General features: G+C 38.8%; 1 protein-coding gene across 3 annotated transcripts; it reads left to right on the top strand.

Annotated features, from left to right (window-relative positions):
• Positions 1–345: 345 nt before the first annotated feature.
• gpr155a (G protein-coupled receptor 155a) lies at positions 346–19245 on the top strand. Of its 3 annotated transcripts, none has more exons than XM_040028082.1 (16): positions 346–634; positions 852–1376; positions 1999–2398; positions 2748–2916; positions 3013–3168; positions 4471–4554; positions 4715–4835; positions 4957–5038; positions 5293–5383; positions 5457–5655; positions 6360–6449; positions 16918–17048; positions 17546–17641; positions 17731–17795; positions 17973–18107; positions 18547–19245. In XM_040028082.1, exons 2-16 carry the CDS (start codon positions 914–916, stop codon positions 18740–18742), a joined length of 2478 nt encoding a protein of 825 aa, XP_039884016.1. In that variant the 5' UTR covers positions 346–634; positions 852–913; the 3' UTR covers positions 18743–19245. The 3 variants fall into 3 exon arrangements, with proteins under 3 accessions (XP_039884016.1, XP_039884015.1, XP_039884014.1); XM_040028081.1 differs by lacking the exons at positions 16918–17048; positions 17546–17641; positions 17731–17795; positions 17973–18107; positions 18547–19245 and adding exons at positions 6608–6738; positions 7336–7431; positions 7521–7585; positions 8800–8934; positions 9178–10369 and having other exon boundaries at positions 380–630; XM_040028080.1 differs by lacking the exons at positions 16918–17048; positions 17546–17641; positions 17731–17795; positions 17973–18107; positions 18547–19245 and adding exons at positions 6608–6738; positions 7336–7431; positions 7521–7585; positions 8800–8934; positions 9178–10369 and having other exon boundaries at positions 381–634.
• The last annotated feature ends 130 nt before the right edge of the window (positions 19246–19375 follow it).

A 19375-nucleotide genomic window follows, 5' to 3' on the forward strand; every position in this document is an offset into this window, starting at 1 on the left:
TAATTGAAAATTAGCATTTAAATGCTTTTTAGTCATTTAAGACAGTCTTCAGTCTTTCGTAGCGATGATTGATCATGTGACTTGTAGACTATACTCTACCATACTTGGCTGTTGTGAGGTGGCGGTTGAATTTCCCCGTACAGGGGCTTTCCAGACTTTAAATTTTTAAAGCAGTTTAAATTTAGGTAGGCGTCTGGTAAACTAAACTTTTACTAAGTTTATGTTTGGGTTAAAATGCATCCTTCAAGCCTGTCTGTCAGCACTGCGGAAATAAGTGGTCATAGTTATGCCATCTTTCGTCTCTGATACGTATTTACGTTGTTTTCGAAAAGGATAGAAAGAAGGCGCTACGCCACGCCTCTTTTCACTATCTTGAAAAGTGATTGGTTGAGATGTGTTGACAAATCATGGCTAATGAAACTTGTGGGTTGGATATTAAGCAACGCGGACACGTAACAGTAAGAAGAGCGCTAGTGTCAAGTTATTTTTAAGAAGTTAGTAAAGGTGGAAGGCGAAGTTTGGATCCGTAAGAAGCTCTGATTAGTATCTGCCTCCAGCTTCACGTTAACTCGCTGGCTAACTGACGGCTACCTAAATATGACTAGCGCATGGGTGCGCAGCCGCTGTCAGGCAGGTGAGACTGCATTATTAAAAAGATATATACAAGTTATATCGGTCGCAGTGATTTTTAACTATGTGTAAACAACGTTAAAACCTCTCTAAAAGCAGTCTTGTTAATATACGATATTATTTCGGTTAACTGACGTAGTTAGCTCTACGTGTGTAATGAGATTACATCTGAACTGGTGATTTTAAAGGTTATAAGTGAAAGTTTTCCTCGGTGTCTCTAGTGACTGACAGTGCCGACCGGTAAGGAGGAGGAGGAGGGGATTAACGTTACCGCAAACCAGACATGACAGCTGGCGGCAGAGGGAGGGTCGACATAATGATGGAGGCACCGGAAAGAAGCCGCAGCTTCAACTTTTCATCTGAGGAGCTGGACTCCTCTGCCCTCTCCTCCAGCATGTCCATCGACAGGCTCTTCCCGGCTCTCCTGGAGTGCTTTGGGATCATTTTGTGCGGGTACATCGCAGGGAGGGCAAACATTATCACCTCCACCCAGGCCAAAGGATTGGGGAGTTTTGTTTCCAAGTTTGCTCTTCCAGCACTGCTGTTCAAGAACATGGTGCTGCTGGACTTTGGTAATGTCATCTGGCCATTTCTCTGGAGTATCCTCATCGCCAAAGTGTGCGTGTTCTTCCTCGTCTGCATCCTCACATTGATAGTAGCCAGCCCCGTCAGTCGCTACAGTAAGGCTGGGCTCTTCTCAATTTTTGCTACCCAAAGCAATGATTTTGCTTTGGGATATCCTATAGGTAAGTAACTTTTAATCCCAGCAAACACAAAGCTTGTCATTCAGAGCTGTGACGTGTAAACATGCTGTCCCATTGTTTGCCCATCCATCATACTCAGAGTTCAGTTCCCCAGGATTTTATTATTTGTTAGCAAACAGATTTTGATATCACTGCTTTTGCGGCTTTTCTTTTATTCACATCAAGTTCATCCATAAATAAATAAATAGAGTGGTAGATATAATGTGAACCAAAACTGCACCCAGTTGAAAAAGTCAATTTAAGTTCAAATTAACTGACTAGCATTAACTGTATATCTTTAATATGTAATTATATAATGTTTACGTGGCCAGAGATGCTTTTTGTTTTGCACTCACTTCAGCACTTCCATCCACTGTCTTCCTTCTGGGATGTTTCAGATTAAGCCTGATCTTCTGCTTTATGCTTAAAGTCAGAAATATAATCAAGCTATTGCAGTGATAGGAGTTATGATCACCTGTTCATGATGCAGCACACTCACATTTCTTTATTTTACTACAAACTACTGTATAACATTTTGTAGGTATCCAGCTCGGTTTTGTTTTAAACCTTTTACACATTTCTTCATCTTTTTTTTTTTTTTTTTTTGCTTTATCTTCATCCACAGTTGAAGCCCTGTACCAAAGTACATATCCAGAGTACCTCCAGTATATCTACCTGGTGGCACCTGTGTCCCTGATGTTTCTCAATCCCATCGGCTTTGCCCTCTGTGAGATCCAGAAGTGGAAGGATCAGGGGAACCATCAACAGAGCAAAGTAGTGATTGTGGGAGTTGTAGTTTTACAGGTCATAAAGAACCCCATAGTATTTATGGTTGTTATCGGCATCATTGCCCACTTTGTGCTGCACCAAACCGTTCCCGTCTTCATGGCTCAGTTTGTGGATGGCTTGGCTAACTCTTTCGGGGGAGCAGCTCTGTTCTACCTGGGCCTGTCCATGGTGGGCCAGTTGGGGAAATTAACCAAATCTACAGTGGTGACACTGATATTACTTACTACAGCAAAACTGTGAGTGGAAGTAATTTAGATTTTTATTGCACTTGATTTTCTAGAAGAGGGCGATATTAGTGTTATCAGACAACCTTGTCTTATTTTTATGAGGTGTACTATGGAAGTTTAGAGAGAGTCAGCATGTTCAGGCTTTTCAAAGTGCTCCCACCATGTTGTTTTGTGCTGATGCTTTAGATGAGTCAGACCTTTCTCTGACCAAAAGCTGTTATCAAATAGATGACATATTAAGTAGTCTCAGGCACAGCATGCTAGTCAGTGCATGTAAAGTTTGTATAGTTACACTGCATTTCACATCAGTGTTAAATAAAGCTTCAGGTAATGGTACATGACTTGATTTGGCTTTCAGGTTACTAATGCCCCTGATTTGTAAGGACATGGTGGATCTGTTGGACAAACGCAACACCAGCGATTTGAACCACTCCAGCCTCTCTGATTACGCCTTTCTTTATGGAGTGTTTCCCACTGCACCGAGTGTGGCCATCTATGCCGTTTATTATAACGCAGAGCTAGAAGTTGTGAGTTCTTTACAGCTTCCTGCCAACATACCATCTACCTTGTGCTTTCTCTCTCTAACTCACTGTGCATGCTTTCTTTGTTCTGATTCCTGACAGGTAACTGCTGGGATGGTGATCAGCACTTTCCTCTCAGCTCCAATAATGTATGTTTCTGCCTGGTTACTCACGATCCGTTGGACGGATCCTCAGCGTTTAATGAATTCACTGCAGAACGTCAGTTTCAACATAAGCATCGTGAGCTTAGTTGCACTGGTGAGTCACAGCTAGTTGACTAATCATCTATTCTTTATCAGCTAATCACTGTTTACTGTAAATGTATCTCAGTGGATGGGAACTAAGTTCATAGTGAACTCAGAGTTGCCTCCACTTAATAACGCACAGGGCGCTCACTGACTGTATTTTCTTTTTAAGGTCAGCTTTATTAATACTCATCTCCTGTTTATCTGCTCTGATGTTCTACCATTCAGGACAAGTAAATTAGAGATGCAGGCAGTCTTTGTAGATGTTTAAACCACATTGGCAAACTAACCTTAAAAGTCTATGTCACTAACAGGATATGCAAGTAGACAGATGTTTTAGTGACTTGCAGAGTTGCTTCCTCATTCTTTGTCTGTTGATATATCTTTTAAGGAACCTGAAACTTGTTGCCACGATTATCTTTTTGCAATGATTAAACAACATTGTTTTCTTTTTTATTGTTTCCCTTCAATGTTTCTATTTTTTTAAACATCCACCAAGGAGATTACATTTTTGGAAGTGTTGTAGGAGTGTAGAGTGGGGTCACATGGTCAAAGTGTGCCACATTTGTATGGAACAATCATTTGAAGATTTGGAAGTTTTTCGTGTAACCCATATACTCATCTCTGCTCCTTAACCCCTATATGCCAATATGTTGTACTGACTACATATTGGCATATGGGGATTCTAAATACCATGTTATCTTGGACCTTTGATCACTTATCCAAGGTCAAACTTTCAAAAAAATGCCCTTTATCTTTAAAAGTATGCCTACATATCTGCTGCCTTTGTTTGTATTGCCAACAGGAAATGATACTGGTATATGTGAATTCTAAATGTCAAATTATAGTTTGCATCCAAATTTCACATTAGACCTGTGATCTCACTTTTTACTTGGCATCTGCCTTTTTTCACATTGAAAGAAAAGTTTTAAAGATAAAACCTTTGTAGCTTTAAAGAAAAGAGAATGTGCTGCCTATTAAGTTAGAAATATACTCTTGTATAATGTTACATAATAAGCTCAGGTTATAAATTACCTACTACCTAGTATCTATTACTTACTCTCACAAAAATGTTTTTATTCGAGATATAATACTATCTGCTTAAAAGTAGATACTGCCCAGAGAATAAACTGTCTTGATGGAAGTTTGCTCCCTCAGAGTGCTTGTTGTTTAGTCATGTGTTTCATAGTTCTCAGTAATTTCCCGTTTACTTTCTTCAGAAAATGAACAACCAGTCACCACTAGTGTACTATTTCTGGTAAAGTCTTTGTTTTTGCAATAATAGATAATTTACAATCCATGTTTTCTCTCACAGGTGTGGACTATTGCCGTCATGTTTTTAAGTAAAAAAATCAAAAGGCTGCCTCACTTGTTTACAGTTAACCTTTTCTTTGCACAGGTAAGCATGGTATTGCATTCATGAAAAACTAATAGCACCATTAATGTCTAATATGTCTAATGATTAAGTAAATCATATAAATCATATCTATATGAAGGAACTCACCTGTGGGCATTCAAAAATGACTAAGTGCCTGTATTTGTTATTTTGTTCTCTGTAGGTTCTGACTTGCATTGGGATGATCTTGTGGAACTTCGTAGTGAAGGAAAATAACTTCATTGGTCAGGTCCTGACTTTCACCTTATTATGTACCTCACTCTACAGCACTTTTATATGGCCAGGTACGCACACTACCATCTACCACAGGAAACCTACATTGAACTAATTCATGTTGGTTCATACTGGTGAGATATATCTGTAGTGTGACTACAAATTTTGAAATTGATGTTTTGTTGTTTTAAGGTTTGATAGCACTCTCACTTGTGCTCTTGAAGTCTGAGGATCTGAAAGTTTCACCGGGCATGTTGGTCATTGCGGGCTGGGGGTAAGAGGAATGTGCACAGACTGGAAAACACATCACTTTGGTTTAGACTGACATTCACGATGCAATCAACAATGTAAATGACCTAATAAATCATAATATAATGTGATTTTGCATGATACCACCTCACTTAAAATTAAATAGTAAAAAAATGTATATCTGCAAGCAAGTGTCATGCACGTTGTTCAGGGTAATCCCATTGACCTGGTTTTTATATTTTAATACTGTGATTGAATTTGTTGTATCTATGGTTGCAGGATTCCAGCTTTAATAACTGCAGTTTTGCTCATTTGTGGGGAAAAAATGTTTGGTGTCATTGATGCAGCTTTCTTCTATGGCAGAGCACAGGTAATAATACCAGGGGAAGTCATTTTCCTGTTTTCTGCCATGAAATGTATACAATTTGGATGTTTTCTTTCAGATAATCTGCACCACATTCGTAGTTGCCTTCAGCATATTCCTGGGAGGAGGCTCTCTTGTGTGTCTCAGCAGAGGAAGCTGGGCCCAAAATGTCCAAACTGAAGAGGTGAACTCATTTGACTCTCCAGAAGATCCTTTGATTGAAAATGAACCCGAAAACCAGACCGTGTTTGAGACTGACCCTCCACCAAGAGATCAAGGTGCGTTCTGGTTTGCCAGATGTCTGAAGCGAGATGTTATAATTTAAATCTCCTGATCAAGACTTGAGCATGCGCATAGAGATGTCAGTTGTTTACAGCCAAGTTGGACTGGAAATCCAAAATTCAAATTAACCCTTATCTACTAGTTTTCTACAGTATACTGCCGCACAGTGCAACCCCTTCCTCTCAAATAAGGTTTCAGTTAATCACGTAGACAAAGTCTCTGCAGTTACCAAAAAGCAAAGTACACACACAAAAAAAATATTTTTTCCCCAAGGACATACTGAAGACACAATTATCCACAGCAAGGAAGCTGGTTAATGCTGAGAAAGGAGTGTCAGAAAGGAACAAGTTCGATGCAGTGCTTTTGTTTCGCTACATGCCACTGATTCATGGTCATAGTTCCAGTAAGCAAGACACATTATTGCAAACTTGCAAACCAGTTCTGCAAGTAGTGAAGAGAAACTGTTTGAATGATTCAATAAAAGAGTTTATTATCTTGTGTTGTAAGTACTTGTGTTGTATCAGCAAAAATATTTGTCACTAGTATTTTTGGGGGGACTGTATTTTCATATGCATTATTCATAGTCAGTGAAAGTACTTTACTTACTTTCCTGGAACTTGTATTTTATTGAATATCTGCATCCTGTGTAAAATGAGATAAGCTGAGAATTGCTTCCAAATATTTCTTTTTACTTTATCAGCATGCCTCGTATGTGACTGTGCACCAACCCAACCCCTGCCTGACATGATCATCAGTGCAGATATGAGCAGCACACCAACCACACAAGCAGGTACTGCACTGATAAGAAACTGACATTAGTGTTTTTATTGTGAGACTTCAAAAAGCAGTAGGATTTAGTTCATTTTATAGTATATGAGCATCAAACTGAATATTCTTGTAATTTATCAGGTTTAATTATTTCCTTATTTGTTTCGCTGCCCCCCTCAGGTCAGTGTGAGAGCAGGTGCGAGTCCACAGACTGCCTCCTTGTCCAAGTGGAGGAGCTCCAACAGGTTGCAGACAGACAAGTGGCCCGTCATGTGCTCATGTGTCTGCTTCTGACTGTCAGCCTGCTTGCTGTGAGTAAACAACCACCTTTCAGTTCTACAGTGACATGAAGTCAGCCTTCATCCGCCTGCATTATTATATTTAGTGCATCTCAAACCAAATCAGATACAAATGGCTGAGCTGTGTAATTTCCAACTCCTGTCACTGGAAGACTTTAAGAAACACATTCAGAGACCCCATTAGAAAAGTCATGTGTCTGGCTCTATATTTACTGTTACATTGAATTTTATATATTTTTATTACTGTACGAAGAAATCTTAAAATAGTGTATTAGGGGCATCTAGATTAAAAAACTGAAAGTACAAGAAAAGATACTAGGTATTGCTGGTAGATACTTTGGTATACTTTCATGTGTCAGCTGCCATGTAGTTCCTTTTCGTATATTATGAGAAATTACTGATTCTGGGCTTAAATTAAAAGCTTTTCCTTATTGCTGAAGCCAGTTTTAAAACATATAATTTGATCTCACTTATTCACTGCAGGCATACGAGGGAGGGACTCTTTTTGTTTTAATGAAGGTCCACTCAGCTGGTTCTACAAGCTGGTTCAGTGAACAGCGTTAGTTACTATTTCTAGTTCAAAGGTCTTCTTACATCCTGTTTTCACAGAATCTGTCCAGCTGCGTGTGGCTGCTCTTTAACCACAATCCTGGTAGACTCTACTTGGAGCTGCTCTTCTTTTGTGCTGTGGTCAACTATGGACAGGTTTGTGTTAGAAATATCCTGTTACCTAGTCATGACTGTATACTCACACCCACAGCACTAAAGTCATGCTTCTCTTTTCCTGTTGACAGGGACTTCTCTCCTTTGCTCTTTTTGGGCTGGACAAACATTTGATTTTACTGCCGTTTAAAAAGAGGTAAAAGGCTTTTATATGAAACTGCCAAATTATAAAGCACATTCAGACATTTTCAGACACTTACTGGCCACTTCATTAGGTACACCTTACTGGTAAAAGTTGGACTTTATTTTTCCCTTCAGAACTGCTTTCAGTCTTATGCAGGTAAATCAAATTTACCTGCTGGTTTATATGCTCACTGGCCACTTTATTAGTTACACCTTACTAGCCTTTGGTTGGATTTATTTTTGTCCTCTTAACTGCCTTAATTTTTCATAGCATAGATTTAACGAGGCACTGAAAAAATTCCTCAGAGATTTCATCCAAACTGAAATAATAGCATCACACAGTTGCTTCAGATTTGTCGGATGCACATCCATGACGCAAATCTCCCATTCCACCAGGTTCAGCGACAATGTTCAGTTGGTAGTAAGGAGCCAAAAGACAAAAAATATCCCCCACACTATTACTTCAGCACCACCGTACACCTTTGATACAAGGTGGGATTGATTCATACTTTCGTGGTGGTTATGTCTAATTCTGACTCTGCCATCTGAATGTGGCAGCAAATATTTTGACCCATCAGACTCAGCAACATTTTTCTAATTCGCAATTGTCCAATTTTGGTGAGTTTGTGTTTGTTGTAACCTCAGTTTCCTGTTCTTAGCTGAATGGTGCCTGTCTGCTTCAGGGTTCAATGTGTTGGGCATTCAGTGATGCTTTCTCACAAATCTTGGTGTTGTGAGTGGTTATTTGAGTAACTTTTGCCTTCCTATGAGCTTGAGTCAGTCTAGCCATTCTCCTCTGACCTTTGACATCAACAAGACATTATTACCCAAAGAACTGCTGCTTACTGGAAATTTGTTTTCAGACCATTCTGACCTTAAAGATGATTGTGAAGGAAATCCCTGTAGGTCAGCAGTTTCTGAAATACTCAGACCAGTCTGTCTGGCACCAACAAACATGCCACGTTCAAATTCACTTAAATCACCTTTCTTTCCCCATTCTGATGTTCAGTTTGAACTTCAGCTTGTTCTCTTGACCATGTCTACGTGCCTAAATGCACTAGGCTACAGCCATGTGATTGGCTGATTAGACATTTCGGTTAATGAGCAGTTGAACAGGTGTACCTAACAAAGCAGCCAGTGAGTGTACATTGAATATAGCAAATGTACAATAGACTATGTTTACATTATATTACGGTGTCCGCTGATTTAACTTTGTTTTGTTTTTAGATTATACAGTCTGTGGTATGGAAAACAAGAAGAGCAGCCACAGAATGAGTTACCTGAGGAGATCAGGATGACTTGCACCCAGTTCACCAAATACCACAAGCAGCAGTGTTTTCATGACATTGTTAAAAAGAGAAGGTGAGAGCACATTGTCTTACTGACCGCTGCTCTGGTTGAAGACTGATGACAAATGCGTTTTCCAGTAATGTCTAGGCAAACCTTTGCTGATGCTCGGTGACTCACAAACCACAATACCTTCAAAACAAAATTATTCCTGATTCAGTCATTTTTCTGTGTGTGGGTTCTGTCTGCTCCTCTGTTTCTTGTGGATTTTTTTTACAGACAACTATCCTTTGGGTGATTTCTTCTTTTGACTTTCAGGTGTGGAAAGAAGACTATGGTGGACTGTTTTCTTGGCTGTGAACTTGTTGAGTGGCTTCTGCAGGTTGGTTTAGCTCAGGACCGTGGCGAGGCAGTACTCTACGGGACACGGTTACAAGAGGGTGGTGTGCTCCAACACATCAAGCAGGAATACAGCTTCCAAGATAGTCCGCTGTATTATCGCTTCATGGCATAAGCTGCTTGCTTAAAAAAAGAGCTGCTTTTTTTTTTTTTTTTTTTAAAGCCTAAAAGAAATTTCAGTCAAAACAGGAAATTCCTGTACAGCAAAAGACTCGATGTACTGTTTCCTTTAATGCAAAAAAAAAAAGGCAGCTGTGTGTAGTTTGTCTCAAAGGGAAGGAGGAGTGTATAATAACCACCTCAGTCTCTATATCCAACATGTCAAGTTTATTTCTGAGACACTGTGTCAAAGCCACATTGCTAAAACTTGAACATGAGCCGCACATATATTCCTATTCATCCAAATCTATTGTTTGGAGGCAACATCAAAAGGAGATACAACTTAAAAGTAGCCGAATAATTCCTGACTATGTGAAAAAGCTGTGACTCGCCTACTGTTTAATGCAACACACTTCAGGAAAATCAGGTCAGGCTTCAGATTGTGATGGATGTTTACAGAGAAGAGGTATTCTTTAAGGTGTGTAGGTGTATACTGTATGTGTCACACTGGAACTTCACTGGGATTGTGATTCAAGGGAAGAAGCTTCCAAAAGTAGATTTTCTTTTTTTTGTTTTGTTTTGTTTTGTTTTGTTTTGTTTTGGAGTGCGGGACACTTTATTTGTATGTTTTATGCCATTCTGTGAGTGATGAAGCACAAAGAGGTGTTCTCATTTAAAAAAAAAAAAAAAAAAAAAAAAAAAAAAAAAGTGCGTGTGAGGGGGGGGAAAAAAGTCTCCTCTGCTTAATCCAGTCATTGATCTACTAGGACACCTTTGTGTTTCCTCACTCTTATCAAGAATATTTTATTTTACCAAATAAATAAAGGGAAAGGACTCACATTTCACCAGTTAATTATTAATTTCGCATGAAGCAAAGGTATCGTTGCTTTGGAAACCTGTACTTGAACAGGTCTTGACAGTGATGTACATTATTCATACAGCTTTAACAAACAGCAACTGTCCAGTTCGATCAACATTTTTACTTGCTTTTCTTTGTCCATTTCAGTAACCACATAAAAAAGTAAACGTTAGCAAGAAAATCTAAGTCTTTACCTGAAAATGGGTTTTGTTTTAGAAGTTTGAGATGCTGCAGTTATTTTTTCCCCTCTCTCAGGTAAACAAGCAAAGTAATTAATTTTCTAACTCTGATATTAATGGAATGTATGTAAATATCTAAGTTACTGTAATATAATGTGTATCATCACACATTGGCTAATAAAATAAAAGGTTTATTACCAAACCTTAACTCGTGTATTCATGAATTTGTTATTGAACAATTGAGCGAAAACTTAAACCTGCATTTTATAATGTGGCATTTATGAATTTTTCACTCTGATCAATTTTATGAACAATGGTTTTGAATATTATTCAGTTGTTTCATACTAGTTCATTGTACAAGAAGGTTTTGGTTGTTTTTTTGTTTGTTTTTTAAAGGCCTGATTTAAAAATGAGTCTAGTGTCAAACTGTGGAATCGATTTGTGGTTGCATGTAGATGTGGGCCTCTGTTTTTACAGTAACCAGACATTTCCTTCTGAACAGAACTTAAAAACAAGTTCACCAGAAAATCTGGATTGACGTCACCACATAGAAGTTGTTTTTCCATGTTTCATAAGCTACCTTATACCTTTTGTGATCCAGGTGCACACTTTTAGCAACTAGTGACCACAAAGGCCGAGTTACATATTTTGGTAAATTGTGGGCTTGAATTCATTGTGCAGTGGAAATGCTCCCAAAATGTTCAGATTGTGTTTGGAAAAATGAGACTTTGAGCACTCATATACTTCAAAGGTTTTTACTGTTATTCTATTAGAAACATGGTTTGTTAGAAATGTCTGCAAAGTATAGTCATTGTTTTACATTCAAGTTTATTACAAGGGGCACATCCATTAAAAGCACCACACTGAGTATTTAATTCAGTAAATTAGTAAAAGTGGATGTCTTGTCAAATCTAAAATAAAACTTGCTATAAAGGTGAGAACGTTTTAGCCGAGTTATGCTTTTACATTTTGGCAATTCTAAAAAAACAACAACAACTTTAACAGCCCAATTAATTTAAACATTTTTAGCTTTCATCATTTACTTTCACAGGTTCACAACCGCTGAAGATGAACAGTTTAAATAAAGACCTGGAATACAAAGAAGAACCAAGGAGATCCCTGCTGGTAGCTGGAGTCAAAGAGTGCTTCAATTGCTTGGATTGAGCTCAAGTACTGCACCTCAGGAAGATCGAAGTTCTGTGAGCACCACAGATGGCACACTTCCTGTGGTCATGAACATGCCCTGATGCCATATCCACATCCCTCAGGATATTAGTCATTGTCTCTGCAGTGATATGACCTTCTGTAAATAAAACCATAGCATGCATAAACAGTGGTGGTGACCATAAAACCATTGTCCTGATGTTATCTTAGTTTCCCCTCGGTGCAGCTATTCATTAACCAGTACCCTTTTCCTCTCCCAGCTCCTGCAATCGTCCATTGTGGCTGCAGGTGAGAAGATGAAATGCATCCCACCAGCACTTACTTCATTCATAGGCCCTCATTTGTGGATGTTCCCATCTTAATTGTGATGCTACACTGCTTTGAGATGTTGCGATATCCACCTATAGAAGAGGAAAATGTGAATAGCCATCAACCAAGTAGCACAGTGTTTTTGTTCTAAAACTCATGATGATACACTGTGGTCATGGGGTTCTCATTTAGTTCTGCACCACTTCAGCTACATTGAACAAATGAATGAGTTTATTGCCATTGTATGTCCAATGTAATTACAATGTCTCTCCTTTAAGAACTGCAAACAACCACATTTACATTTGCATATTTACACGATTTAGACACTGAGAGTAAGGTTGTACTGAAGGCATTAACTTAGCCAAAAAGGTTTAATAAACTCAGAAGAACAAATAAATACATTTTTAAAAAGATCCATCCCTTACATGTACTGTAAGCGGGACAGCCAGCGCTCTCTTGTGGCTAAAATGCCCAAGTGCTATATGACATGTTTCATTTATTCTTTGTCCAATTACTTTTGATCTTTCACACTACTTGAATGACGCAGGATATGCTTTTTCATAGTGAAGCTTTTGTTATAGTATAAATACAGGATGTACCTCTACACTAACTTACTCTGTAAACATTTAATCAACTCAAGTTTTTTGGACACAGTGTAAGTTGTGGTAAAAAGATATATGGCAACCTAACATTTATAAAGTATTTGATCTTTAACTGTTTTTCTTTTTTTTCATTTGACGACTTTTAGAGTCTGTAAGAGGTCAAGAATATTAAAAAATACAATTATTGATGTAGGATTGAATTATTTAAACTTCTTTTGTAATCTGTTGATTATATCATGTGAACAAAGCTCTTCTACTCTGTGCTACTTTGAATTGACTTTAAATTGAAACAGTTCATTATCAATACTTTTGTGTCATCTCACAGCTTTTTAGGTTTTTATCATCCTTTGAACTGGTCTCTAACTTCTCCACTGGGAACTAACATTCTGTCGTATTATCACACATATTTACACAAAAGCTGCCTGTGTTTCAGTTTCCGTACCTTATGGTGAGTTTTATTCAAAACGAAGAGAGAAGGAGCAGGTATTATGGTGTCTTCCAGGTGAAAAGGACCTCTTTCTTGCTGGTCATTGTAGAGTTGATCTGTACCACTAATTAAGACTGGCACAGCAGGGAATGAACCTGGTACAAACCTAGTTATTTTAAAAAGTGAAAGTTCTCAGCTTTCTTTCTTAGTGTTTGACAATGACGAAGACTACATTAACTTCACTGCAAGTTAGACATGACAGCTGGCGGCAGAGGGAGGGTCGACATAATGATGGAGGCACCGGAAAGAAGCCGCAGCTTCAACTTTTCATCTGAGGAGCTGGACTCCTCTGCCCTCTCCTCCAGCATGTCCATCGACAGGCTCTTCCCGGCTCTCCTGGAGTGCTTTGGGATCATTTTGTGCGGGTACATCGCAGGGAGGGCAAACATTATCACCTCCACCCAGGCCAAAGGATTGGGGAGTTTTGTTTCCAAGTTTGCTCTTCCAGCACTGCTGTTCAAGAACATGGTGCTGCTGGACTTTGGTAATGTCATCTGGCCATTTCTCTGGAGCATCCTCATCGCCAAAGTGTGCGTGTTCTTCCTCGTCTGCATCCTCACATTGATAGTAGCCAGCCCCGTCAGTCGCTACAGTAAGGCTGGGCTCTTCTCAATTTTTGCTACCCAAAGCAATGATTTTGCTTTGGGATATCCTATAGGTAAGTAACTTTTAATCCCAGCAAACACAAAGCTTGTCATTCAGAGCTGTGACGTGTAAACATGCTGTCCCATTATTTATGCAGAGATAGAATTATCCATAATATTATAATTTGTTAGCAAATTTGATATAACCACTTCTGAGCCCTATATGCTTTAGAAATACTAAGAGCAAAGAAAAGAGCTGGAGAAGCGGTGAAGGGTGAAGGCAACAGTGGTGCCTGTGGTAACCAGAGCACTTGGGTCAGTGACTCCCAATCTGGGTGAGTGGCTCCAGCAGATCCCATGAAATAAATCCAAAATCTCTATCCGGAATAGTGCAGTCCTAGGAACAGCAAAGCTAGGACACACAAGCACTCAGGCCTTTTAAGACCTAATCATCCAATGGTTACGTTTCCAAAAATATCTTTTGTTGTTTTGCTTTCATTTCAGCAGCTAACGATTCACATCCATCCACAGCTAGTTGTTGGGTAATTGTTTATTTGTTTTCATCTGATTTTTATATTTTTATGTTTGTTTGTTTTTATTTTAACTTGACTAAGGTCTCTGTGAAGACTAAGTCCACTTAATAACTCGCAGGGCTTTCAATTACTTTATTTTCCATATCAAGATCTCATGTTTATCTGATATTATCACCTGGGACAAATAAAGGAAAAGTAAAAAGATAAACACCTGGTTGAACTACCTTGGAAAACGAATCTTAAAAGGTCCTGTTTTCAGCATTTTTAACTACACAGATTTTTTACCGACTTGCAGACTTACTTCCTTATTCTTTGCCTATTAGTAAACCTTTAAAAGAACTTGAAACTCATTTCTGCACTGACATAATATTTGCAGTGATGAAATATAACTTTTTTTCTTTGCTTTAACTGTTCGCCCTGCAGTGTTTACTTTTTTTGAGTCATGTGTTTCATAGTTCTCAGTAATTTCCCATTTACATTCCTCAGGAAAGGAAAAACAACCAACTAACACTGCTGTGTACAATTCTTGCTAAAGTCTGTGGTTAAAATAGTGCATTGTTTACAATCCATGTTTTCTCTCACAGGTGTGGACTATTGCCGTCATGTTTTTAAGTAAAAAATTCAAAAGGCTGCCTCACTTGTTTACAGTTAACCTTTTCTTTGCACAGGTAAGCATGGTATTGCATTCATGAAAAAACTAATAGCACCATTAATGTCTAATATGTCTAATGATTAAGTAAATCATATCTATATGAAGGAACTCACCTGTGGGCATTCAAAAATGACTAAGTGCCTGTATTTGTTATTTTGTTCTCTGTAGGTTCTGACTTGCATTGGGATGATCTTGTGGAACTTCGTAGTGAAGGAAAATAACTTCATTGGTCAGGTCCTGACTTTCACCTTATTATGTACCTCACTCTACAGCACTTTTATATGGCCAGGTACGCACACTACCATCTACCACAGGAAACCTACATTGAACTAATTCATGTTGGTTCATACTGGTGAGATATATCTGTAGTGTGACTACAAATTTTGAAATTGATGTTTTGTTGTTTTAAGGTTTGATAGCACTCTCACTTGTGCTCTTGAAGTCTGAGGATCTGAAAGTTTCACCGGGCATGTTGGTCATTGCGGGCTGGGGGTAAGAGGAATGTGCACAGACTGGAAAACACGTCACTTTGGTTTAGACTGACATTCATGATGCAATCAACAATGTAAATGAACTAAATAAATCATAATATAATGTGATTTTGCATGATACCACCTCACTTAAAATTAAATAGTAAAAAAATGTATATCTGCAAGCAAGTGTCATGCACGTTGTTCAGGGTAATCCCATTGACCTGGTTTTTATATTTTAATACTGTGACTGAATTTGTTGTATCTGTGGTTGCAGGATTCCAGCTTTAATAACTGCAGTTTTGCTCATTTGTGGGGAAAAAATGTTTGGAGTCATTGATGCAGCTTTCTTCTATGGCAGAGCACAGGTAATAATACCAGGGGAAGTCATTTTCCTGTTTTCTGCCATGAAATTACAGATAATGAAATAAAACCTGTATACAATTTGGATGTTTTCTTTCAGATAATCTGCACCACATTCGTAGTTGCCTTCAGCATATTCCTGGGAGGAGGCTCTCTTGTGTGTCTCAGCAGAGGAAGCTGGGCCCAAAATGTCCAAACTGAAGAGGTGAACTCATTTGACTCTCCAGAAGATCCTTTGATTGAAAATGAACCCGAAAACCAGACCCGTGTTTGAGACTGACCCCCCCACCAAGAGATCAAGGTGCGTCCTGTCAGGAAACCTTTAACAGACTCTGCTGGCTTCATTAGTCTGAAATCGTCAACAGTTAGGACGTTGTCAGATTAATGGATACTGAATATCTGAGGCACTAAATAAAGACCTTATCTACAGGTCATCTACACTTAAGTTCAACACAGTTCAACTTGTCTGTGGCATTCAACTCATTCCCATCAAAAACAATTTCAGTTAAAGTAGAAACGGTCTTCAGTTACCAAAGGACAATATATACATGCACACAGAATCATTCCTCAGAGGAATGACAGTAAGTTTCAGATTTGTTAAAATTCCATATCACCCACAAAATTACTCGCTTGTACAGGCAAAGAAAGGAATGTGAGAAAAGAACAGATTACATGCAGTGCTTTTGTTTTGCCTAAATGCGAGAGTCATGGTCATAGTTCCACTGTAAACAACAAACTCTAGTATATGTAAACCAGTTCTGCAAGTAATGAGGAGAAACTATTTGAACCGCTTAATAAAAGACTCCATTATTTGATTGAAACACAAGCATTCGTAATTCAGTTTTTACAAGATCCCTCGTACCACTGACTGAAATGCAGCTCCAAACCCGATACCTCCAACATGTTTTACACATGGTTTGTAGACTGTCACAGTTGTACCCCTCTATCTGTTGCATAATTTGACGTACCTCAGCCTTTTCTCCATGTTTAACTTCCTTCAGAATTACTTCTTTGCCAAGTTGTCTTTTAAGAATAGGCACAACTCTGGGTCATTCCTTCCATTTGGTGCCTTTTTTGTGTTTGACCGATTCATAGTAGAGTGTTAGGTCACAAAACATTTCTCTGAAAATGGCCAGGTACAGGGACTAAAAAAGGAGTGTAAAAAGCAACCGATGTCCAAAGAAAAACTTTGAAAGACCTTCTGAAAGCCTGAAAAACGGAGGCTTGAGACATTTTCACAGTAAAAGTCATAGTATATGTGTAATATTGTATAGTATATACTGTCACTGACCTGCATGCTTTTGTATTTTACAAGGGTTTGTATTTATCTATTTGTGTTCTGCTGCTGCCCCCCTCAGGTCAGTGTGAGAGTGGGTGCGAGTCCACAGACTGCCTCCTTGTCCAAGTGGAGGAGCTCCAACAGGTTGCAGACAGAAAAGTGGCCCGTCATGTGCTCATGTGTCTGCTTCTGACTGTCAGCCTGCTTGCTGTGAGTAAACAACCACCTTTCAGTTCTACAGTGACATGAAGTCAGCCTTCATCCGCCTGCATTATTATATTTAGTGCATCTTGAACCAAATCAGATACAAATGGCTGAGCTGTGTAATTTCCAACTCCTGTCACTGGAAGACTTTAAGAAACACATTCAGAGACCCCATTAGAAAAGTCATGCGTCTGGCTTTATATTTACTGTTGCATTCATTGTTACATATTTTTATTACTGTATGAAGAAATCTTAAAATAGTGTATTAGGGGCATGTAGATTTTTTTTTTTATAAGAACTTACAGGAAAAAGATACTTGGAATTCCTGCAGATAAAAAAGATGAATTTATGGAAAAAAAGAAATTAACATATGTATAGAAAACACTTAAAAATGTCTTTTTCTTTTAACGAATGCCCACTCAGCTGGTTCTACAAGCTGGTTCAGTGAACAGCGTTAGTTACTATTTCTAGTTCAAAGGTCTTCTTACATCCTGTTTTCACAGAATCTGTCCAGCTGCGTGTGGCTGCTCTTTAACCACAATCCTGGTAGACTCTACTTGGAGCTGCTCTTCTTTTGTGCTGTGGTCAACTATGGACAGGTTTGTGTTAGAAATATCCTGTTACCTAGTCATGACTGTATACTCACACCCACAGCACTAAAGTCATGCTTCTCTTTTCCTGTTGACAGGGACTTCTCTCCTTTGCTCTTTTTGGGCTGGACAAACATTTGATTTTACTGCCGGTTAAGAAGAGGTAAATGGTTTTTATATGAAACTGCCAAATTATAAAGCACATTCAAAAGTTTTTATACAAAGATGTTTTTCTGCATATCTTGGTTGTTCCCTTTCTATCACCTCGAAGTAGTCTGTTCATTCTCCTCTGAACTCTGAGGAGTTTTTACACAGTGTTTTAACTTTGTTTTGTTTTTAGATTATACAGTCTGTGGTATGGAAAACAAGAAGAGCAGCCACAGAATGAGTTACCTGAGGAGATCAGGATGACTTGCACCCAGTTCACCAAATACCACAAGCAGCAGTGTTTTCATGACATCGTTAAAAAGAGAAGGTGAGAGCACATTGTCTTACTGACCGCTGCTCTGGGGAAAGACTGATGATAAACATGGTATTTATAGTGTCTTTCTGTTCTAATGGACACTCAACGCACACAAAAAGCCACATTCACCCAATTATACAAGTGCTTTTTAAAATTTCATAAGCACTTTGTCATGCACACACAGTGGGTTCAGTATTTTGCCCAAGGGTACCTTTACGTGCAGGGATTGAATCACCGCCCTTCCGATTGGTGATCAGCTTGTGCTACCTCCTGTTAATGTCTAGGCAAACCTTTGCTGATGCTCGGTGACTCACAAACCACAATACCTTCAAAACAAAATTATTCCTGATTCAGTCATTTTTCTGTGTTTGGGTTCTGTCTGCTCCTCTGTTTCTTGTGGCTCCTTTTACAGACAACTATCCTTTGGGTGAATTCTTTTCTTCACTTTCAGGTGTGGAAAGAAGACTATGGTGGACTGTTTTCTTGGCTGTGAACTTGTTGAGTGGCTTCTGCAGGTTGGTTTAGCTCAGGACCGTGGCGAGGCTGTACTCTATGGGATGCGATTACAAGAGGGTGGTGTGCTCCAACACATCAAGCAGGAATACAGCTTCCAAGATAGTCCGCTGTATTATTGCTTTATGGCATAAGATGCTTGCATCAAAGAAAAAGGTTTCTTTTAACCTAAAAGAAAATCAAATCAGTTCGAACAGGAAATTCCTGTACAGAAAGAGACTCAACGTACTATTACTAAATTCACCATCGTGGCACAGTGATAGCAACGAGGACCCCTGTCGGCAACGCGAGAAATGTTCAAAGTGCTGCACACTCTCATTCAAAATGTTTGTTGTCTTTACATCCAACATTTCAAGTTCATTTCTGAGACACTGAGTCACGGCTACAATGCTAAAACTTGAACACGAGCCATAAATAAATTCTTTTAATCTAAATCCCAAAAAGTTCATTCTCATTATCAAGAAACTGACCTCACAGCCATGTTTGTCACATGTTTGCCAGTGGTGCCAGTGCTAGCTTCAGTCATTATGCAAATGTACTGTTTATGTTGGGGAAACCTGCCGTCAGCAGACACTGAAGAAGTCATTTGTATGAGTGACGAAACGTTTCTCCCACTGAAAACACAACGTCCAGATGACTTGGTATTCAAAGTGTGTCAGTGTATACTGTATGTGTCACACTGGATAAAAGGGGAATTCTAAATTTCAAGGAATGAACCTTTCAAAAGTTTAATGTTTTTGTTTTTACACCATAGATTTGATTTGACT

This window comes from Simochromis diagramma, unplaced genomic scaffold (genome assembly GCF_900408965.1).
Source record: "Simochromis diagramma unplaced genomic scaffold, fSimDia1.1 OVJJ01000343.1, whole genome shotgun sequence".
NCBI lineage: Eukaryota > Metazoa > Chordata > Actinopteri > Cichliformes > Cichlidae > Simochromis > Simochromis diagramma.

Excerpts from the sequence above, each read along its gene's own strand:
- gpr155a (XM_040028082.1), top strand. The coding sequence starts at position 914 with ATGACAGCTGGCGGCAGAGGGAGGGTCGACATAATGATGGAGGCACCG. Across the intron at positions 1,377-1,998 it reads TGCTTTGGGATATCCTATAG|TTGAAGCCCTGTACCAAAGT; the intron begins GTAAGTAACTTT and ends CTTCATCCACAG. Across the intron at positions 5,384-5,456 it reads TCTTCTATGGCAGAGCACAG|ATAATCTGCACCACATTCGT; the intron begins GTAATAATACCA and ends GTTTTCTTTCAG.